General features: G+C 37.0%; 2 protein-coding genes, 1 non-coding gene and 1 pseudogene across 3 annotated transcripts; 2 read left to right on the forward strand and 2 right to left on the reverse strand.

Annotated features, from left to right (window-relative positions):
• Positions 1 to 201: 201 nt before the first annotated feature.
• On the forward strand, positions 202 to 2,103 carry LOC111789810 (Alpha-L RNA-binding motif/Ribosomal protein S4 family protein). The gene is made up of 4 exons (XM_023670508.2): positions 202 to 499; positions 592 to 699; positions 1,525 to 1,599; positions 1,755 to 2,103. The coding sequence occupies exons 1-4, from the start codon at positions 366 to 368 to the stop codon at positions 1,987 to 1,989; spliced, it is 552 nt and encodes a 183-aa protein (XP_023526276.1). The 5' UTR covers positions 202 to 365; the 3' UTR covers positions 1,990 to 2,103.
• A 7,131-nt stretch (positions 2,104 to 9,234) lies between these two features.
• Positions 9,235 to 10,379, reverse strand: LOC111791327 (Pollen Ole e 1 allergen and extensin family protein). Its single transcript, XM_023672618.2, has 2 exons — positions 10,143 to 10,379; positions 9,235 to 10,062 (listed from the first exon to the last, which is right to left on the reverse strand). The coding sequence occupies exons 1-2, from the start codon at positions 10,309 to 10,311 to the stop codon at positions 9,410 to 9,412; spliced, it is 822 nt and encodes a 273-aa protein (XP_023528386.2). The 5' UTR covers positions 10,312 to 10,379; the 3' UTR covers positions 9,235 to 9,409.
• A 2,130-nt stretch (positions 10,380 to 12,509) lies between these two features.
• LOC147793259 (secreted RxLR effector protein 161 pseudogene) lies at positions 12,510 to 13,650 on the reverse strand (annotated as a pseudogene).
• Positions 13,651 to 22,726: 9,076 nt separating this feature from the next.
• TRNAC-GCA (transfer RNA cysteine (anticodon GCA)) lies at positions 22,727 to 22,798 on the forward strand. The gene has a single exon. It is a non-coding gene; the product is annotated as a tRNA-Cys (tRNA).
• The last annotated feature ends 1,265 nt before the right edge of the window (positions 22,799 to 24,063 follow it).

Below are 24,063 nucleotides of genomic sequence, written 5' to 3' on the forward strand. Positions count from 1 at the left end.
ATGTTAGAATTTGTTTGTAAATCAACCAAAATAATATAAATGAGAGGAAAGTCTCATTTGTGGGCTCATGGCTATGTAGTTACCCCTCCTCAGCCCAATTTATTAGGCCCACCACATAAAGGTGGGCTCAACAACATACCCTTACTGCCCAAGGCCCACCAAAATGTTTAGGGCTTTTGATTCCTTAAACCCTAAAATTTTGTTATTTTCATCTCTCTGCCGTCGCCCACAAGCTTTTCTTTCCCACTCCCACTCTCTCTCCCTCTTCTGTTCTCCCACGTTCCCTTCTCCGGCGAGACTCCTGTTTGTTCGACACCAAGACGTTCTTGAGTTGCCAAGTGTTTTGAGGTGAAACAGAAGAGCCGATGAGGAAGCTAAAGTTTCACGAGCAGAAGCTTTTGAAGAAGGTTAACTTCTTAGAATGGAAGAGAGAAGGAGGTCATAGAGAAACCCAAGTGATGCATCGCTATCACATCACCGGACGGGATGATTACAAGAAGTACTTTCCGCTTTCTTCTATCTTCTTCTATTTCTACCGTTTTCTTTGTGTTTACCGCTTTGATTTTTATTTTGTTTCATTTGATGTTTTAGGTATTCGAGCATATGCCGGGGCGTCCAGAAGCTGGTTAGCATGTTGAAGAAGATGAACGAGAAAGACCCTTTCCGATTGGAATTAACCGAGAAACTCCTCGAAAAGCTGTGAGTTTTTCCCTCCTTTTGGCTATAATTTTAGACACAATTTCCTGCATTACATTAAGCAAGTTTGTCGTCTATTTGTGTAAATTAGTGATGAGAAGAAATTTATGGCATGTTGTAAGACTGCTCATTTGATCACTGCTAAAATTTCCCCTTCTAGCTTAGAGGTTCTAACAATTCAAGGGATAGGTATGAGATTGAGAGGAGTCATTACATTCGAATCCTCCAGCCACAATTGTGTTTGTATTAAAAAAATGAGCCACATTTGTGTCATCGATGCAAACTTCTCTGATGAAGCATGAACGAATTGCTGATCATGTTACTCTTTAGGGTTTATAGAATGAAGGGTTTGTTTCTTTTTTCTTCTATGAATGATTTAGACTTTAGTTGTCCATCTTACGCCTATACCTATCATATTAAAGAAACTATCAACGTGCCCCTGGACATATCAATACCTTTTCCTCTCCTATATTGCTTAAGCCATTTTAAACCTGATATCTGTTTGCTCAATGATCCAGAACCACTTCATTTCTTCAATCTATCTAAGATTCTGGACTAAATGGCATAAGAAACTATCAATATTCATCATGATTAATGTATGTTATAATCTTCTAATGCTGAAATCATTTTAAACATATCAATATTCATCAAGAGGCCAAATCCTTTTTTATAGATGATCCTAATCTGAATGAATAATTGCATGCTAATTGACTAAACTGAGATGAATTAATACAATCCTGATTATATATAACCATTTCTACTATTATTTGCAACTTTATCTGTAACATATTCCCACCTTTTCTCTCCTGAAAAAAAAAAATATAACAGGTACAATATGGGCGTGATACCAACCCGACAGAGCTTGAATTTATGCGATCGCCTGTCAGTGTCATCCTTTTGCAGGTAAAACGAACATCCTGCAGAAAACAATTAATTTCTTCTTTGGAGTTTTTCATGTTTTCTACTGCTAATAGCCCAATATTACCAATACATGAACCCTCATCCTTTTGCTGCATATTATTTTGACCTCAACCCTGTTTTCCCCTTTCTCGTTGCAGACGGAGGCTGTCGACAGTACTGGTACGTTTGAAATTCGCCGAGCACTTGAGGGAAGCTGTTACATACATTGAGCAAGGGCATATTAGAGTTGGTCCAGAGACAGTTAATGACCCAGCATTTCTAGTTACAAGGAACATGGAGGACTTCATAACATGGGTTGATTCATCGAAGATAAAGAGAAAGGTTCTACAATACAACGATAAGTTGGATGATTTCGATGCAATGAACTGTTGAGAGATGAGTAGTTCTATCCAAGTTTTGGTTGCTTTTTTTGAGCACCTCATCTTGTATGAATCCTTTCTCCCCCACCCTTGTTGAATTGGCAATATAGCATTGAGTGTTCTTCCATTTCCTTTTCTCATACCTTCATTTTCTTCTCTACCATTCTAAGACCTAATTTTAAGACCTAATTTTGTGTTATATAAGGCCAACGAATTTGGATAAATTTAGGTGATATATTTGAAATCTATTTCTATTCGTAGTAAGAGGATATTTTGCCGTAATAATTAGTTAGAATATATTTGAGATAATTAGTTAGAATATATTTGAGATATTTAGGGAGTGAATTTGGATAAATTTAGGTCAGTATTGATATATTTATTAAGAGATATTGTATTGATATATTTATTAAGAGATATTGTATTGATATATTTATTAAGAGATATTTTGCGTAATAATTAGTTAGAATATATTTGAGATATTTAGGGAGTTGTTAGTATAGATTGGATTAACCGGATATTTTATTTATTTATCCGATAGTTATATATATATATTTTTTCTATTCTTAGGTATTAGTTGATAGTTGATAGTTTGTATCCTATTTAAACGTGCTAATGAAGATCATACTTTCAATCCCAATTTTATTTCTATTTCTCATTCTTAACATGGTATCAGAGCACCGATCTTGGTGTTCTTAAATATCAAAATTTCCTTTATGGCGGAATCAGCCAAATCCAGCTTCAAAATTTTGGATGTTGATTTAACACATCCGTAGTACTATATTCATCACTCTGATCAGCTAGGATATTCACTTGTTCCAATCAAATTATCACTTGTTCCAATCAAATTAAATGGAGCAAATTACCAATACTGGAGTAAATCAGTTATGCGCATGCTCTTATTGCCAAGAAGAAAATTGGCTTCATTGATGGCACAATTGAGGAACCGTCCAAGATGCAAATTCAACCGAATTCGAACAAAACTCGATAGCAACGATGTCACAAGGAACCATGGCACTGTCAACATATTTCACCAAGCTCAAAGCACTCTGGGATGAACTGGAAGTGTACCGCACACCATTTACCTGTAATCAACGTCAAATACATATTGATCAACGCAAAGAAGACAAGTTGATGCAATTGCTCATGGGGCTTAATCAGTCTTATAAAACGGTGAGATCTAACATATTGATGATGTCTCCATTACCTAATGTGAGACAAGCCTATTCATTACTTGTACAAGAAGAGATGCAGCGTCAGGTAACTTCCGAATCTACTGAGAATTTCTCGATTGCATCAGCAGTGCAAAAGAAAACAATATATTCAAAATTCGCCAAGGACAAATTGTGTGAACACTGCAATAAAAGTGGTCATACAATCAATGAGTGTCGAATTCTTAAGTTTCACTGTAAGTTTTGTGATAGAAGAGGCCATACAGAAGATCGGTGTCGACAGAAAAATAATTCTGGAAGGACAAGACAAGTCAATCAACACAATAACCGTGGATATCGATCATCTGCAAATATGGCCGATGTTTCACAGTTGAATACAGAAGAACAGTCACCTAATTCCATTCCAAATTTTTCTTCTAAGCAATTACGACAGATAGCACAAGCCTTATCTGCAATCAATCATCACCCTTCACCCTTCTGGTAATTCTGACAATCACATCAATGTTGCAGGTTTGTTTCCCATATCTACATTATCTATTAACTCTGCGAGTTCTAATTCATGGATTCTCGATAGTGGAGCTACGGATCATATATCAAAATCTTAATGGAGAGACAGCACGTGTGTCACATACTAGCAATATTTCCCTTAGCCCTAACCTTAAATTAAACAACGTTTTATGTGTGCCTTCATTCAATTTAAACCTAATGTCGATCAGCAAACTTACCAATAACTTGAAATGTTATGTCACCTTCTATCCTGATTCTTGTGTTATGCAGGACTTGGCTACGGGGAAGATGATTGGCTCGGGTAAACAATTTGGAGGTCTCTATCATATTTCTTCATCTCCAATCAAATCTTCAGCTCATCAAGTATCTCAGTCATCTGATTTGTGGCATTTACGCCTAGGTCATCCTTTCTTTTCTCGTTTTAAATTTCTAGCTGATCAATTGCATCTTAATAATGCGAGTTATTCTCCTAATTGTAGTATCTGCCCGTTAGCAAAACAAACTAGGTTGTCTTTCCCAAGAAGTTCAATAACAACCCATTCTGCGTTTGATCTGATACGTTGTGATGTTTGGGGACCACATAAAATTCCTACCCATTCTGGTTTGCGTTTTTTTCTCACTATTGTTGATGATTTTACTCGATGTACTTAGGTTTTTTTAATGCAACATAAGTCAGAAGTACATCATTTGTTAATGAACTTTGTTAAATTCGTTCAAACTCAATTTCATACTACTATCAAGATAGTTCGATTAGACAATGAGACTGAGTTCCTATCTTTGCAACCATTCTTTACTTCTTGTGGTATTGAATTCTAGCGCACTTGTGTCTATACTCCACAACAAAATGGAGTCGTAGAACGCAAGCATCACCATATCCTAAATGTAGCTAGGTCTCTTCTTTTTCAGTCACAGGTTCCACTTAATTTTTGGGGAGAGTGCATTTTAACGGCTGTTTATCTTATAAATAGAACGCCATCACCATTATTATCTAACAAGACACCCTTTGAAGCACTCTACAAACGACCACCTACATTTCATCATCTTAAAGTTTTTGGTTGTAAATATTATGCAACTATAGTACATCCTAAGTAAAAATTTGAACCTCGGGCAATTCCTTGTGTTTTCGTAGGATATCTTTGTGGTCATAAAGGTTACAAGTTGTATGACATGCAATCTCACAAATTCTTTATCAGCCGTGATGTTCAATTTTGTGAAAATGATTTTCCTTTTTCATCAGCTTCACAAACTTCGACATTAGCTCCTTCGACTCCTATTGTACCACTTCATGATCCATCCTACTCAAACATCCATCCTCCACCTTCTATTCCTTCACCTCCTATTCCTCCTTCACCTCCTATCCCTTCACCTACTACTCCGTCGTCTCCTCCACCTTCTCCAGATTCGCCCACTAATTCCAATCCTATCCCACCTGATACATCAGCTCCACTTCGACGTTCTACTCGTACTAAACAGCCTCCAGCTTGGCATAAGGATTATGAGATGTCTTCTGGAGCCAATCATTTAACCTCTAGCTCAAGTCCCGGCACTGGCACCAGGTATCCCCTTCATCATTACCTTTCATTCTCTCATTTTTCTCCTACTCAACGTGCTTTTCTAGCTCTTATTACATCCCAGACAGAACCTAAAACCTATGACGAGGCAGTTGGCGACCCGTTATGGCAGCAGGCTATGAATGATGAAATTGCAGCTTTGGAACGTAATCATACATGGTCTCTCGTTCCTCTACCACCTGGTCATAAAGCTATTGGTTGTCGTTGAGTGTACAAAATTAAATACAACTCTGATGGTTCTGTTGAATGTTATAAAGCTCGACTTGTAGCAAAGGGATACACTCAGGTTGAAGGTATTGATTATACATAAACATTTTCCCCTACAGCGAAACTTACTACACTTCGTTGCTTACTCACTGTTGCTGCTGCTCGAAAATGGTTCATCCATCAGTTGGATGTTCAAAATGCTTTTCTCCATGGTAATCTAGACGGGGAAGTTTATATGTCTTTACCACCAGGTCTTCACCGACAGGGGGAGAATACAGTATGTCGGCTCCTTAAATCTCTTTATGGATTAAAACAGGCTTCTCGCAATTGGTTCTCCATATTTTCTACAACTATACAAAATGCAGGCTACACTCAGTCCAAAGCAGATTACTCTTTGTTTACTAAGAGTAAAGGTACTTCTTTCACTGCAGTTCTAATCTATGTTGATGATATTCTGTTGACAGGCAATGATCTCGAAGAAATTCAATATCTCAAGACTAGTTTACTCCAGAAATTTCTTATCAAAGATTTAGGAAATTTGAAATATTTTCTAGACATTGAATTTTTTCAATCTAGAAAAGGAATTTTTATGTCTCAAAGGAAGTATGCTCTAAACATCCTTCAAGACACAGGTCTTACAGGAGCACGTCCAGACAAATTTCCCATGGAGCAAAATCTGAAACTTTCTTTAACTGAAGGAGAGCAGTTGAATGATCCAAGTAAATACAGACGGTTGATTGGCAGATTAATATATTTGACCGTCAATAGGCCTGACATAGCTTATTCAGTTCGTATGCTTAGCCAATTTATGCATGAACCAAGAAAACCACATTGGGAGGCAGCTCTTCGAGTTCTGAGGTACATCAAAGGCACTCCTGGTCAAGGACTTCTACTGCCATCTGAAAACAATTTAAGATTACAAGCATATTGCGATTCTGACTAGGGTGGTTGTCGAACTTCCAGACGATCTATTTCTGGGTTCTGCATTTTCCTCGGAAATTCAATTATTTCTTGGAAGTCTAAAAAGCAGACTAATGTGTCCAGATCATCAGCAGAAGCCGAGTATCGAGCTATGGCAAATACTTGTTTAGAGTTAACTTGGTTAAGATACATTCTTCAAGACTTGAATGTTCCACTGTCCGAACCAGCATTATTATATTGTGATAATCAAGCAGCATTACATATAGCAGCCAATCCAGTTTTTCACGAATGTACGAAACACATTGAAATAGATTGTCATATAGTTCGAGAAAAGTTACAAGCTGGAATCATCAAACCGTGTTATGTTTCGACCAAAATGCTGGCAGATGTTTTTACTAAAGCTTTGGGAAGACAGCAATTTGACTTTTTGAAGGACAAGTTAGGGTGTGATCGACATACACTCTCCAACTTGAGGGAGAGTATTAAGAGGATATTTTGCCGTAATAATTAGTTAGAATATATTTGAGATATTTAGGGGGTTGTTAATATAGATTTGATTAACCGTATATTTTATTTATTTAACAGATTTAGTTAGTTATATATTTTTTTTTTCTATTTTTAGGTATTAGTTGATAGTTTGTATCATATTTATTTAAACGTGCTAAACGTGAATGAAGATCATACTTTCAATCTCAATTCTATTTCTATTTCTCATTCTAAACAATTTGTTATAAACTTCATTAATTAGAACAATAGTAATGATGTATTTATTAGGAAATTTCTATGTATTTTGTTCACTCCATGATGACTATATATTTTTTAAAAAATATAACCAACCTTATTTACTAATATATTAGAAAAATATTATCGTATTTTAAAAAATTGAATGGTACATTTAATTTTTTTTAATTAACAACGTTAGGAAAAGAAAATATTACAAATGCCAAACCATGCCCAATATATAAAGTCAAGATTTAAGACATTACTATATGCATGATGTGACCTTTTTAGGTAGAACATTCATAAAATGATGTCATGAACTTAAACCGATATCCTAAACTTGTAAATAAAACTACAACTACCTTAAGATAGGTTCCATGGTCTTCAACGTAATGGGTCGAACATGAGTGTCTTGCCTTTACCTGAAATAGAATAATAACAAAGGTTATGACCACATGCAGAATGAGGTCGAGAAATACCCATTTTTGAGTCGAGAAATGCAAACACATGTAGAATGATGAGACCATCATCTAAAATTGTCTTCTATTAGGTGGCTTTTCTGCAAATTAGATATGAAGTATTTCTCTACACATGACCTACATGTGCGAGCATGGGTTCCCCAGGCGAGCTCGCATACTCTTTGGGCTAGCTCTTCTGGATTGTTGCTAGACACCCAAAGGGAATAACGACCATTATAGCATTATAATAAACATGATGATCATTTTAGCCTCATAGTGTTCGCGTCCATACTCATTAAAAAGGGAATATCCTAATGCATGTAAGATACAATTATGCATGAAGTCCCCATATTTTACATGGTAATAAATCATGCAAGACAACCCCATTTTGTCCTTACATATTACACTTAGTAATATGCGTACATAAATTCTTATAAAATCATTTTATTCATAACATAACTTTCAAATCAAGATAAAAGGGTTGTGTATCGAAAATTTCCTTATTTCAAAACATATCATAACATGTCCAAACATACCATGGCCTAATATAACATATCATAGTACATCATGACATCTCATCATGTCAAAACATAACATTTCATTTATTTCATAATGTTATTTGGCAAATCATATAGCAACACATATCATAACATCACATATCAAGCATATCACACATATGACACGTGTAGGACCACTAAGCATGTGTTATTATACGTAAAGCAATTCTTCCAACCAAATCGACAGTAGAATCACTTACTTGGTTGACCTAGGCCAAAGCTGCTACAACTCTTTAATGCTAACTTAACGCTGCCATTTGATATTTAATAGTACCAAAGAATTCCCACCCATCATAAATTAGAATTCTACTGTAGAAATTGACTTACCTAATTTTGCATAAAATAATTTTAACTTGCTAAAAGTAATCATACTGAAACTAGTAAAAATTGGTCCGAACGTATCAGACCCAAGTCGCGAGCCTGGAGTCGTCTCCGACTAGCTTTGAACCGCTCAAGTGAAAGAAAGACCAAGGACCTTCCTTTTATAGTGGAACAGACCTTCACGCATCCTCAACCGAACATAACATTGAGATAACTTTGGTTTTTATTTAAAAAACTTTTGGATTATTACAAGGAAGTTGTGGAGGGCAGAAATGCTACCATTTCTTTAATTGTAAGGATAATATTGCAATATACTTACCTGAATTGGAGGAAGAATATAAAATGTATGAGGTGCAATATAATAAGATATATATTTATATTTATATTTCCAATACATATTTTTAAAAATTAAAATAAGATGGGATAAGTAGGAATCTATCCCCACCACCCGCCGCACCGCCTCTTGGATGCAAAAACTACAAACATGTTATAAAAATATATTACAATGTTTTTAAAATATATGTTTAAAAAATTAATTTTCTATTGAATAATACTATGACGACTAAAGTCAACCCTACAATTCAGGATTTAACTAAATCCAAGTTTTAGTGGCTCATAAATCAATAAATGTATATTTTAATTCTTATTATTTATTTGTTTAAATGTTATATTGATCGAATTTCTTTTAAATGATTGTGTTTTTCTTTTTAACATTTTAGGTAGAATCCAAAAACGTATTGTACTAGTAACTTAAATCGTTACGAGTTTACTCGTTCGTTAACTAAGCAAGGTCGGAAAAGTGAATATTTTGTGTTGGGTTGGAAGAATATGAGAATGGATATACTTCATATTCTAATTCAAAGTTTAAATAATATTAGAAAAAACCCAATATTGTGTTCTTCCACTTATTTCAGATATTCTACTTACTTACTCCACGATCACACCTCCTCACATCACTACAAATTGTACCCATTAACCATAATTCAAATCATAAATCATCCTTCATGGAATCTTTTTCACTTTTGGCGGACCAGACGGAATACCAGGGATCGGCGGCAGAAACGGCGGTATAAACGGCGGCAACACCGTCGGCGGAGGTGACGGCGGTGTTAAAATTGGCAACGGCGGCATAGGAATGATCGGAATCAACGGAGCTGGCGGCTGGAATGGGTTCGGAATCACCGGAGTCGGCGGTTCTAAGGGGTTCGGGATCAGCGGCGCCGGCTGCAGGGGGTTGGGCGGCAAAAGCGATGGCGGCTGAATAACCGGCGGAACAATCGGCGGAATAATCGGCGGAAAAGGAAGCTGAGGGTTAACTTGTTTGGCTTTCAAAATGTCGGTGTTCTTCCGATTGCACGAAGTGGGCTGTTTCAATGGCTTGAAAGCGAAATACCCAGCTGAGAAAACCCTGGTGCCATCTCTGATCTTAGAGTTCTTCAGTTTTAGAGAAGAGGAAGTAGCAGAGGAGGGTACAGAGCAGAAGGGGTCACTGCTTTTGATCATTTTTACAGAACAAGTTTCCATTTTGTTGGTGTGTTCTTGCTCAGAGAATGGCAACACTACTTTGAAATTTCCATTTTTGTTGGTCTTCACTTGCTCTTTGAAATTGGTTTCAGAGGTTTTATGGTCTCTGCATTCAACTGCAACAATGGCTCCTGCAATCAAAGAACATAACCTCAAATTAGATGCGTCTTTAAGTGGTAAGTAAAGACTGTAAAAGAGAAATAAGAAGGACCTGAGATGAAATAGGTAGACTTGGAGAGGCGTTGTTGGGAACAAGTGTCGCAGAACACAGTGCCGACAACAACAGCAGGCTTGTTGCTGTGAAGAGAGTGAGAGAAGGCATTATGGGAAGTGAGGCTCAGAAACAGAGCAAAGAGAAGCAGAGTCCAACCCATCTTCATATTGCACACAATTCTTAGAGGAACTGTGAATACAAAGCTTAACCCTCCTCTCCTTTTTATACCAATCTTTCAAAAACCAAGGCCCCTCTCTATCCCTATCTAAATTCCCATATGGGAGTGTTCTGGAAACTCTACAAATGAACAAGAAGAAGAAGAATTGTGAATGATTCACATAATTGGGAATGGGACCATGTTGGTTCACGAGACAAGTAGAGTCACCACACATACCAATTTTAACTCTTTTCATCTAATTGTCTTCTATGTCATTTAACAGAAATTGGGCCCATAGATGAATGTTCTTTCCACTTTTAGAACCTTTCACTTCACTTCTTGTATTGTAGAGGAAGTAGGCAAAAAAGAATGACTGCACAAACACTCGTAACGGGTCATATGCATGTTAACATGAGTCATGTGTATGAAAGTAATAGAATTGAGTCCAAAGCTAATCAGGTTTCACTTTCCACCGTCAAAATGTCATTTTTAATTGAAATTTTTTATTTTAATCCTTTAAGTTTGAAGTTTGTTTGCTTTTGCATCAAATTATTTATAGATGAAAATTTTCATATTTACTTATCAAATCAAGGCGGTTCGTGAGCGTGTCAAGATCAAGACTCCATATAGTTGAAAAAGTAAACAACAAGCTCGGAGCCGCCTAGCCACAAAAGGCAAGACAAATGTAAAAGAAACGAAAAAGCAAAATGGTAGAGAAGTGGAGAATGGGGGAATAATTGTAGGCAGACATAAGAAGAAAAGAGGTAAAGTATGAAAACATGAGTGAAGATGATGATGTTCTTGGGTGTTCACGGGTACCAATACGAAGGGCAGAGACAATGGGCAGTGTCTTCATCATCACGGGCTGTTCATATCTATAAAGATTTGATTTTTGTGTGTCTTTTTGTTGAATTCCATTTGGTTTCATTTAATGTCTACCTTGTCCAAATTCTGTGTTGTTGTCTTCATTGCAAATTAGAGCGACAGATGGCTACTCCTACCTAACGCCCGACTCACATTTTATCTCTTATGTCTCATTATGATATTGCTGAGACAGCTTCACACATTGCATTCCCATTTCGAACAGTTTACTATTACGTAAACCAATTTCCAATTTGACAATACAAAATTTGAGGAATAATAAACATATTGAATTTCAAGTTCCAATTTGACAATGAACTTATTTATAGAGTGCAGCTATTCTAATTTCATGCCACGCAATTCTCTCACTTATTTGCAATCTTCCAAGCTCTTCTAGGCGTTCAAGACAACCACTTTTGTGCCCCACATTTCTCTCTATGCCTAAACTTGGGCAATATTGGAAATGAAAGACAAAAAAAGGTTGACTACTAAATGAAGTAACAACCTTCAATGAAGAAGATTTAAATGATAAAATCTTACTTATAGCAAGGGTTCCAAGTGTAGAGACAATTTTGGTAGTGTGAGTGTTCATGGTGTAGGAGGAAGTGCTCGGGCAAGATGTTTAATTACTCGATTGATAAATTTGGGTCCCCACAAAATTCCATGTATGGACTCTAACATGCGTGTGTTGGGATCGCACCATATTAGCTAAAGATTTATATCGATGAGTCACGAGAGGAGAATGCAGAAAATATATTTTTATATTTTCAAAGCACTACCTAGAAAGACATATATATATATATATATATATATATATATAATTTATTTTATTTTATATAGCTTTACTAGATATAATCATATACTATGTTTAACTGTCTACTCTTTTACTATACATAGTTGTTTAGTATATAGACTATTTACTTTATATGTCATTTACCATATATAGTTTTACTAGATATAGTCTTTTACTATACATAGTTGTTTACTTTATGATTGTTTGCTTTATATGTCATTTATGATATATAGGTATACCATTGATTGAGCTATAAATAAACAACAGACTCTATAACTCAACAATTTTTTCACTTGGAGACAGATCCAATCAACCAAGAATTTTATTCTCAAACCACTATCATCATCTTCACTACATTGTACTATACCAATTGAAGCTTTGACCGTCTCAATTTTCCAACATCAACACATGTTAATATGTTTTGTGGAATCTTTGAACCTTCTATCTTCTCCAAACACATTACTATCTTCCACTAACCTAAGAGTGAAATGATATCATCTTCTAGTGTGATTTGTCTTTGATAGACCATGTTCTTCACGAACTGTATGACACTCTAACTATCTACATGAAGAAACTTCTCGCACTTGCCTAATTCTTCTAGATAGTCTTTCATCCATATCATCTCTTTTTCAGTATTAGCTATTGCCACGTACTCAACCTCAGTAGATGAAGGAGCAATACAATTTTGAAGCCTAGACATCCAACTCATCTCATCATCCATGAAAATGTTTGCTGAAACCACCACACCTAAATGGTGGTGAAAGTTCTCTATTTATAATCATTTACAGTACTAAGAATTATGGTAAATTACAAATAATATGAAAAGAACAATAAAAGGAAAGAATAATAAATGAATACAATATATTTGCCTTTAATAAAAGGGCAAATATGGTAAGCCGTAATGTAAGATATTTGCCTTATAATAAACGATCAACTATCCTTAACACCCCCCGCAAGTTGAGCGTCGGATTTGAATGAACGTGAAGCTTGGATCTGAAAAACTCGAAGAGAGATCGAGAAATACTTTTCGTGAAGATGTTAGTAACTTGGAGATGGAAAGGTACATATTGTGTGCGAAGTTTTCCAGCGATAACAAGTTCTCGAAGGAAATGATAATCTAGTTCAACATGTTTGGCTTGCTTGTGAGAAACGGGATTAGAGCTAAAAAAAATAGCACTTTTGTTGTCACATAAGAGTAAGGGTTGCTGTGAAATAGGGATCTTGAGGTCATGCAAAAGATGTGTAACCCAAAGAAGTTCAGCAGAAGTCGTGGCAAGAGCACGATACTCAGATTCACAGTTGGAGAGTGAGACAGTAGGTTGGTTTTTGGCACTCCAAGAAACGAGATTGTTACCAAGATAAATAGAATAGCCGGATGTAGAACGACGAGTATCGGGACAACCAGCCCAGTCAACATTTGAATAAGCAATTAGCGTACTAGGAACAGTGGATGGACGAAAGGTAAGACCAAAGTGGAGTGTTCCTTTGACATAGCGAAGAATACGTTTTACAGCAAGAAAGTGATTTGCAGAAGAGGCATGCAAGAATTGACAGACAGAATTGACAGAATTGACAGCATAGGCAATATCTGGATGCGTAATAGTCAAGTACTGAAGGGCACCAACAAGAGATCTATAGAGAGTAGGATCAGAGAAAGGAGGACCATCAGCAGTTAGGTGTTGAGAAACAACCATGGGAGTGTGGAATGGTTTGCTATCGAGCAACTGAGCACGAGTAAGAATATCTCGAGCATATTTTAACTGACTAATAAAGAGACCATCAAGAGTGGGTGAAGCTTCAAGACCAAGAAAGTAACTGAGAGAACCCAAATCTTTAGTAGCAAACTCAGAATGAAGCTTGCGAGTAAAGCTGTCAATAAGAGATGAGTTGTTGCCGGTAACAATAATGTCATTAACATAAAGAAGCAAATAGATAAGGTTAGATTGTTGATGAAAGACAAAAAGAGACGTGTTAGCTCGACTGCAAGAAAAACCAAGTGTGAGAAGAAATGAGCTAAAACGCTGAAACCAGGTGCGATGAGCTTGCTTTAAGCCATAGAGGGCTTTCTTTAATAGACAAACATGAGTGGGAAATCGAGGATCAATATACCCAGGAGGTTGTTCCATATGAACATGTTCAATAAGAGTGCCATTGAGAAAAGCATTCTTGACATCAATTTGTCAAAAAGACCATTTATTTGTGACTGCAATAGAAAGCACAACACGAACAGTAGTAGCTTTGACAACCGAACTGAAAGTGGCAGTGTAGTCAAGACTAGGAACCTGAGTATAACCTTTGGCAATAAGACGAGCCTTGAAACACTCGACGGATCCATCAGGCAAATATTTAATACAAAACATCCATTTAGAGCCCACAATGTTGGTGTTGGCAGGGCGAGGAACCAAAGTCCAAGTATCATTTTGTTGTAAAGCTCGAATTTCTTCATCTATGGCAGCAACCCAAGCAGGATTCTAAGCTGCAGATTTGAATCCTTTTGGCTCAATGGATGCAAGAAGAGCAGAAAGAAGTCGTGATGAGCCCAAAATACCAATATTTGTTGGATGACGAGTCTTGAATATACCAGCTTTGGCTCGTGTGATCATAGGATGAGGGCCTAAAGAAGAGGAATCAATAGTAGGTTCAATAGAGGTCGGGTCAGAAGTCGAGGGTGGCAAAGCAGAACCTGCACTAGAAGTATCAACCTGCACAGACTCAATCCAGTTCATCAAATTGAGCATGGCGGGTGATATATAGCTTAGTGGTGGTGGGATTAAGACAGCGGAACCCTTTATGAGTAGGACTATAACCCAAAAAAATACAAGAAATGCTCCGGGGAGAAAGCTTGTTAGGCATATAATCACGCAAGTAAGAATAAACACGACAACCAAAGGGATGAAAATTGTCATAATGCGGAGAGTAGCCACAGAGGAGTTCAAAGGGTGACTTACCTCCAAGAAGTGAAGTAGGCAACCAGTTGATAATATAAGCTGCAATATTGAAGGCGTCAACCCAAAAACGAGGAGAAAGATGAGAGTGAAAGAGAAGGGTCAAGCCAGTCTCAGTTACATGACGATATTTTCTCTCAGCACGACCATTTTGAGCCAGTGTATATGGACAAAAGAGTTGATGGTGGACGCCAGAAGTACGTAAATGAGTTTTGAAATAAGTGCTAGTAAATACGGTACCTCCATTGCTTTGAAATACCTTGATACGAGAAGAATATTGATTTTCCACAAATTTTTTAAATTGAAGAAAAATATCAAAGAAATCAGATTTAAATTTTAAAGGGTAAAACCAAGTGAATTGAGAATAATCATCAATAAAAATAACATAGCAAAGAAAACCCGAATTTGATTTGACAGGGGAAGGACCCCAAAGATCACAATGAATAAGATCTAACACATGAGACGACCTACGTTCATTGCGGGAATAAGGCAATCGATGACTTTTCGCAAGCTGACAAGTACTACATAGTGATGGAGAAGGCAATAAAGACGTAAGAGAAAGATGACTTTTTCTATTTAAAAAAGAAATAACAGAATGATTCACATGACCCAGGCGAGCATGCCATAAATCATATGAAGCACGTAAAGATTTGTTTCGAAGTACTGAAATAAAAGCAGGGTTGCCGCGCTCCAGCACATATAACCCTCCATCTCTTTTATCGGTTGCCACCACCCTTCCTGTTTGACGATTGTGGATAGTAAGAAGATTATTAGAAAATGTAATAGAGAGGAAAATCAGACGTTAATTTACTGATTGAAAGAAGATTTTTAGTGAGATGAGGGACAACCAAGACATCTAACAAGTGAATATTTGGGACAGGAGAAAGAGTACCGATGTGGGTAATGGGTAGGGATGCACCGTTTCCTTTCCTCACAGAGTCCTTACCCGTGTAATTTTTAGACTAATCCAAAATAGATGGGTCGGCGGTCATATGGGCTGAAGCCCCAGTATCCAAAAACCAATTAGCAGCATCGGGTCCAGCAATAGAACAGGACGTGTTTAAGGCTTCAGCAAGGTGAGCATGAGTAGAATCAGGTCGAACATACCGTTGGTTGCAGCGGTCAGCATAATGGCCCTCTTTGCGGCATATTTGGCAGTGAGGTGGTCGACGACCTTGACCTGAGTGGGTTCGTCCTCGATTAGAAGAGTTGTTTTTGTGGAAATAAGAACCACCTCGCTGGTTGCTAGAGGAAGGAGGGTGGCTTCCATGGGTGCGAGCACGATTAGTGACTGTGAATGTTGTAGGAGTGGAGTCGGAGAACTCAAGGGAGCGCTGAAACAACTTAAAACTTTTAGCTTTAGAGACTAAATCTGTAAAACAAGGGATAGGGGTGAGAGCCATCTGAGCAGTAGAAAAAGCTGAAAAATCGGTGCCGAGTCCAAGAAGAAACCAGTGCACTTTATCAATGTCCTCGACGGGTGTGCCAATGGCATGAAGTTGGTCACAAATTGTTTTGAAGCCACAGGCATACTCAGCAACAGGTTTGGTGCCACGTTTCATCAGCTGCAAGTCATCCTTGAGTCTCAGTTCACGAGCTTTCGAATGATGGTTGAATGTAATTTCCAACGCAAGCCAAATATCACGTGCAGTGGAGAGACCAACGACAACAGCAATGGCTTCCTCGGTGAGAGAGGAGAGCAGGAGACAGAGAAGTCGTTGATCGACTGCTCTCCATGCCAAATATTTGGGGTTGAGTGTTGAGGAGGTTTCTGGTTCAAAGCGAGGTGGTGGAATCATAGTTCCATCAACATAGCCCAGCATGTCTTGACTCCCAAGAAGATGGAGAAGTTGGCTTTTTCAAAGAAGATAATTGGATGAAGAAAGTTTGATGGTGATCATATGGATTAGAGTATTGAAAGGAAGAAGATGATAAGAGGATTCGAAAGCCATAACGAAGAAAGGATCAGGGTTGTTAAACCGAAAAAAGCTCTGATACCATGAAAAATGTTTGCTGAAACCACCACACCTAAATGGCGGTGAAAGTTCTCTATTTATAATCATTTACAGTATAGAGAATTACAAATAATAGGGAAAGAACAATAAAAGGAAAGAATAATAAATGAATACAATATATTTGCCTTATAATAAACGGTCAACTATCCTTAACAATCCATGGCTTGCTCCCACTTGGTTGTATCCTCCAATTATTGAGCATCATCCAAGGGCTTTGGTTCCCCTTCATCAATCAACAACAAATGAGCAAAGTTGCACTTACGAGGGTCATGAATGGTGATTATTTCCATAATCGTTGTAATTTTTATTAACAAAGCTATAGGAGAAGAATTATTCCTAACCTTTTTATTACCCTTCAAGTCTCCTTTCTATGGAACTAGAGTATCAAAGAGGATTTCATTGCTCCCTCTCTTCTCTCGAATAAGAGAACAACTATGTATATAAAGTAGCTAATTAAACACACATGTGTAAATCATTAACAACAACTCTTTAATAAACTAAAAATCATACCGTCAACATACTTAAACTATATAAAACTCTCTCGCCTCCCCTATAAAGTTTATCTCTCCATACAAACTGAATTAAATAGAGGAATTCACATCTCAATCATGTAAAATTGATGGAATGAGAAAAGAGAATAAGGAAATAGAGAGTTATCCCGGTTTGTTGTCTTTCGTCAATGGAAGTTCCCTTCCCTTGAGCTCTCACGTCCACCTCTTTGCCCTAATCAATCCTTGTTGGTCTCCTTTCCCTTCTGCTGTCAACAACTGCTGGATTAGGATTTTCTTCTTCTTCTCTGGTTTCACAGCAGTGGAGGCTGCTGCTGTCTAATCCGATTCCTCTCCCAAAGTGTGGCTCCTTCCTATTTTAGGTATTCTTTTCCTTTTATAATGCTTGTTTCTTTCTCATCTAGGGCTGAGAAAGGACAAAATCGTCCACCTAGGATGTTTCTAATTTGGTACTTTTCACTATAGATCTTAAGTCCCGACATGACCTCGAAAGCCAAAGATATGGTTCGATATGAGGAAGGACTTCTCCTTGCCAAAGAAAAAGAAAATAGTATCATCCACTAATTGACAATGTGACATTGACACCTTATCCTTCCCCACCTCAAAACACTCGAGAATACTATCTTCCATCCCTCTCGAGACAATCCTCCTAAGAGTATCCCACCACAAGTAAAAGAGAAAAGGCAAGAGAGAGGATCATCCTGCCAAAGGGTCTCATGTAATATCGCGAGTTTTAAGAAAATAAATAAAAGATTTAAAAAAAAAAAAAAAGAATGAAGGAAAGTAGAGTGACATGCACCCAAGTTGGAGAAGATGACCGTATAGTCAATGGTTAGTTTCTCAACTTATGTCCCTTTTTTTTTTTTTTTCAACGAATCTGAAGCTTTATCGAGTGCATTCTATAAGCCATCTTCATTGTTTCATTCTTTTAACTTAATTTAGGGCATATTGAGAAATTTTAGAGAACTTGAATTTCTTGAAGTCCCAAATCAAGCTCGAAAAGTCGACAAACAAGTAAGTAACCACATGGAGCAAGTTTTAAGAAATACTTGAAAGAGTCGAATAGAACCAATGCCCAATTATACTATTGGATAATGCTATATGCTCTTGAATACATATTATAAGAATGTTAGACCATGTGTCGTAACCAAGAGAGATTAGAGTTTACTTGATACATAGAGTTCAGTTGTCACCCCATAGAGACTCTCAAGAGTCAAAGAGGGTATACTACTAGGTACCTATAGTTGTGCTTAGTGGGGAGCCATGGTCTCATACTGTTCTAACTTGTGAGGGTATGAGAACAAGAAGATTACTGTTTTTGCCTGAAAACGCGATGCAACATGTATTTTAATATCTTAGCCTCAAAAAGGCGATATGATAGATAGTTTATTGTTCCTAAAATAGGTAGTTCACAATTCTAATCCGATGACGGTGTACGAATAGACAATTTACTATTTTTCGCTTGTAAAGGTGAAGCAACAAATAGTTTAATGATATTAGGAACAGACAGATGTTGTCCGGTGTCACAATCACACTCTTACGGCAACGAGACTGTTATTGGCGGCACTTCTTCTAACCAAGAGAACAAGTCAACCGTAAAAAATTTGGACTTCGCGGACAACGTCGGCATATGCTCGAGCCTCGAGTCACGTTTGTGAGAAATACTTTAGAAAACGTGAGCGAGGAAATACGTTTGAAAACAATTTGAAATAATTGAATCAAGCAACATTATATGACTACAATCAAAGAAAGAAACACCATGACTTAAATAGCATATAACTCAGGGTAAGAAGAATTGAGGACTAATCGCATCACCCTCTAGTACATTTTGGGACATTTTAGCCCTGGCCAGTGTAGACACGATTTTGGTAACCGATCATACACCCTCGTATTGACACAACATGAAATAGTAAAGGGCTATCTACGATAAAGCATGTAAAAGGAATTTAGAACGGGCATCCGACCATGGACAATATATCCGGGACAAGCATGACTAGGACATTCGACATGTGGCCATAGGCAACACGCCTTAAACAAGCACGACGGTGACATCCTTCCCCACTGAATTGGTTGACGTCTCTTTTAACCAACTCTTCGCGCGAACTCAATGATGTAGGTTGAGGCTAACTTCAGATGTAACGACCCTAACTTTTTACTTACCTAGAGTCGCTACCGTCAACATCATATATACTCATATGAAGAATTAAACATTTAAAACTTCATCATAAAATATAAATTTCATATTAAAACACTATCGTGGACTTACATGTCGGAACATCTTTAAAACGACCAAAAAAAAAAAAACTAAATTAAAGAAAGAAAGGTAAAACATTAAAAACACCATATTCTAACCTAAGTCTAAGAAAGTAAGTACAGCTACCCTATGCATGTGCCATGGTCTCAAATTGAAATGTCATCGTCAGCCGTACAGGGATGTCTTGCCTTCACCTGAAATAGAAGTAGCACACGACTTGAGTATTTTAAGAAATACTCAATTAGTGACCTCACTATTGGGGACAGAGAGCAAACACATGCAACTTATAATTAGGGACCTATGTTAAAACCATCATAGGAGTTGACTCCAGTACAGACAAAATTGGATGTGTAGTACTTCTCTACACACGACCCACACATGCGAGTGTGGATCCCCAGGCGATTCGCACCTCCTGGATCCATCATAGTCTAGCTAGTTGTCCATTGCGACGTCTGGAGGTTAACAGATCCTGAGTATCATGCGAGTCATGATGATGATCATTATCATAGTGTACGCGTTCGTACTCATCATCATAAATAGAAAAATATCCCGATGTATATGAGTACACAAAATGCATGAGGTCCCAATAATTTTCATCTTTAAATCATCTTTATGGCACAACCCTTAACACCGTTTACACATTACATTGGGATACTTTGAGGAAGAATAGAAGACTTAACCATTGGAGGAGATGGAATGACTAGGAATACTTTGAGGAAGAATAGAAGATTCATGAATATCATCGAAACATGAGATCTCATGATAATGTGTTATATCGTCATGCATCTCATGTCGTCATAACATATTACATCATCATAATATATCATAGCATCATAACATATCATATCATCATAGCATAACATATGATCAAAGCATATCATATCATAATAATATATCATATCAAACACATGACAGGTGCAGGGGCCATTGAGCTCATGTCATCATGCATAAGAAAATTCTTTCGACTCTTCCAATAGAAGGGCCACTTACAAAAAGGTCACTAAGGTTAGGATCACATAAAATGGATTTATAGCTCAATGGTAGAGCATTTGACGGTAGATCAAAAGGTCACCAGTTTTAACCAGGTTGGGCCCTTTCTTTCCATTTTGCCAAATTATGATATGGTATAAACCATAATCTATGTTATGTTTTGAAATAAGTGTTGGATTTATGCTCTAAAGCCTCGTAATTAATTATTTAGTTTTTAACAATAATTTTTATTATTTTATTTGTAATTTAATTGTTATCCATTGTATGAAAATCCAAGGTTATTAATGTAATTTTGAACAGTATGTGGTTGACATACAAAAGAATCGTGTTGGAGTAATAACCTAAAGAGTCTATAGTATATGGATAAGGTTGGGTGCCTTATCCTAGTAACACTATTGATACGACCCACTTTGTAATCGTTACACATGATTTTATCCAAATTGTTCATGTGGAGACATGTAAGTGGGGGTATCCTATACAATGAGTTTGTATAAGACTGGACCAGAAATATTTAATCTCTCTTTGTAAATCCGTTAATTGAGAAGATTAATATTTCACATGATGATCATATGCGACTCGATCTTAATCCTGAATGAGTTATGAACTCCTGCCTGTGAGGGCTTGTCCTTTAATTTATATGGGTAAGAATGGTTCTTTTAGCCGATTCAATATGCCTACCATTTTGGGGACTTGACCAAATAGGGAATTGGGAACCTAATATCATGAGATGGAATTCACTCCTTTCCATATAAGAAAAAATAGATGATCATGAGTTGTTCTCTTAAGTACTGATTCTGGGGCTTGAACAATGGCCCACACCCTCTCATTGGCTCGAGAGGGACTTGGTTTATGATTGGATCATAAAAAAATTGTTCATTAGAGAATAAGCGGTACTTAAGGTGAAAGGTATAATATCTTAATATATTAAATATACAAATATATTATTTGGCAAATATTCTCCGAGAGTCCCTCTAAATAGGACCCTCGGGTTGAGCCAAAGATATATCAATCTCTCCCACTTTCTCTGGAGAATGAAATTACATCTTTAGAGAATTCTCGAAACTCTTTCTTCTTCTCCAATCCCTTTGGGATTTTCTTTCAAGAAGCTCCCACAAGCCTTAGCCTTGTGTTTGAGTCATAGCAAGGAAGATCTTGTGTAATGTTGGAGAACTTCTACATGGTTGGAATACTCCAAGGAATCTTGCAAGCTAGGGTTTCTATCAAGGTAGAGTTCTTACTCTTCTCTTGATTGTTTTGTTTTGATTCTTAATAAAAATCAAAACGGTTCCAATGCTTCCGCTACGTGGATGAAGAGTTCATTCCCTTCAATAAGATGCACCACCTCCCTATATATCATATCATGGAGGCTATATTATGTATGAAAATAATGTATAAGAATTATGTACTCATAAAAATTGGTCCATAGTTCAGTGGTAGAGCATTTGATTGCAGATCAAGAAGTCACACCAGTTCGAACTTGGTTGGGCCCTTTCTTTCCATTTTTTCAAATTATGCTATGGTATAAACAAAACGCCATGATATGTAACGATAATCCATGATATCTTTTGAAATAAGATGCACAACCTTCCTATATATCATGTCATGGAGGCTATATTATGTATGAAATAATGTATAAGAATTATGTACACATAAAAATGGGTAGCATTTGACTGCAGATCCAGAGGTCACTGCGAACCTAGTTGGGCTATTTCTTTCCATTTTTTCAAATTATGCTACGGTATAAACAACGCACTGCCATGATATGTAAGGATGATCCATGATATCTTTTGAAATAATAAGATGCATAACCTCCCTATATATCATGGAGGCTATATTATGTATGAAATAATATATAAGAATTATGTACCCATAAAAGTGGGTCTATAGCTTAGTGGTAGAGCATTCAGTTTAAACCTGGTTAGGTCCTTTCTTTCCATTTTTTCAAATTATGCTATGGTATAAACGAAATGCCATGATACACAACCTCCCTATATATCATGTCATGGAGGCTATATTATGTATGAAATAACGTATAAGAATTACATACCCATAAAAATGGGTTCATAGCTTAGTGGTAGAGTATTTGACTGCAGATCAAGAGGTCACCAGTTCAAACCTGGTTGGGCCCTTTCTTTTCCATTTATCCAAATTATGCCGAAATACCATGATATGTAACGATGCACAACCTTACTATATATTAATGGTAGAGCATTTGAGATCAAGAAGTCACCAGTTTAAACCTAGTTGGGCCCTTTCTGAACCTCCCTATATATATCTAGTAATGGAGGCTATATTATGTATGAAATAATGTATAAGAATTAAGAATTATGTACCTTAATTTCATGGGTCCATAGCTAAGTAGTAGAGCATTTGACTGATCAAGAGGTCACCGATTCGAACCTGGTTGGGCCCTTTCTTTCCATTTTTCCAAATTATGTATGGTATAAACACCCTTTCTGAACCTCCCTATATATATCTAGTAATGGAGGCTATATTATGTATGAAATAATGTATAAGAATTAAGAATTATGTACCTTAAGAATTATGTACCCATGAAAATGGGTCCATAGCTAAGTAGTAGAGCATTTGACTGATCAAGAGGTCACCGATTCGAACCGGCCCTTTCTTTCCATTTTTCCAAATTATGTATGGTATAAACACCCTTTCTGAACCTCCCTATATATATCTAGTAATGGAGGCTATATTATGTATGAAATAATGTATAAGAATTAAGAATTATGTACCTTAAGAATTATGTACCCATGAAAATGGGTCCATAGCTAAGTAGTAGAGCATTTGACTGATCAAGAGGTCACCGATTCGAACCTGGTTGGGCCCTTTCTTTCCATTTTTTCCAAATTATGTATGGTATAAACAGCGCTTCGAACCTGGTTGGGCCCTTTCTTTCCATTTTTCCAAATTATGTATGGTATAAACAGCGCTTCGAACCTGGTTGGGCCCTTTCTTTCCATTTTTCCAAATTATGTATGGTATAAACAGCGCTTCGAACCTGGTTGGGCCCTTTCTTTCCATTTTTCCAAATTATGTATGGTATAAACAGCGCTTCGAACCTGGTTGGGCCCTTTCTTTCCATTTTTCCAAATTATGTATGGTATAAACAGCGCTTCGAACCTGGTTGGGCCCTTTCTTTCCATTTTTCCAAATTATGTATGGTATAAACAGCGCAATGCCAGGATATGTAACGATGCGACGTATGCTTGAGCCTCTGGCCTCGGTTTTAAGAGAAGGTTTTAGAAAGCAAGGGCAGAGAGAGATTTTCGAAAGAGACGTTATATAAGCAAGCAAGAGAGAAATAACAACAGCGAGAAGGTTTTAGAAAGCAAGGGCAGAGAGAGATTTTCGAAAGAGACGTTATATAAGCAAGAAAGAGAGA

The sequence above is a fragment of the Cucurbita pepo genome, chromosome 3 (genome assembly GCF_057944985.1).
Source record: "Cucurbita pepo subsp. pepo isolate OVF chromosome 3, ASM5794498v1, whole genome shotgun sequence".
In the NCBI taxonomy this organism is placed as follows: Eukaryota; Viridiplantae; Streptophyta; class Magnoliopsida; order Cucurbitales; family Cucurbitaceae; genus Cucurbita; species Cucurbita pepo.

Bases quoted from the DNA above. Each gene is read 5' to 3' on its own strand.
- LOC111791327 (XM_023672618.2), bottom strand. From the start codon at position 10,311: ATGAAGATGGGTTGGACTCTGCTTCTCTTTGCTCTGTTTCTGAGCCTC. The intron at 10,063-10,142 runs GTCCTTCTTATT...CTTTGATTGCAG, and splicing joins GTCTACCTATTTCATCTCAG to GAGCCATTGTTGCAGTTGAA.
- LOC111789810 (XM_023670508.2), top strand. From the start codon at position 366: ATGAGGAAGCTAAAGTTTCACGAGCAGAAGCTTTTGAAGAAGGTTAAC. The intron at 700-1,524 runs GTGAGTTTTTCC...AAAATATAACAG, and splicing joins GAGAAACTCCTCGAAAAGCT to GTACAATATGGGCGTGATAC. The intron at 1,600-1,754 runs GTAAAACGAACA...TTCTCGTTGCAG, and splicing joins TCAGTGTCATCCTTTTGCAG to ACGGAGGCTGTCGACAGTAC.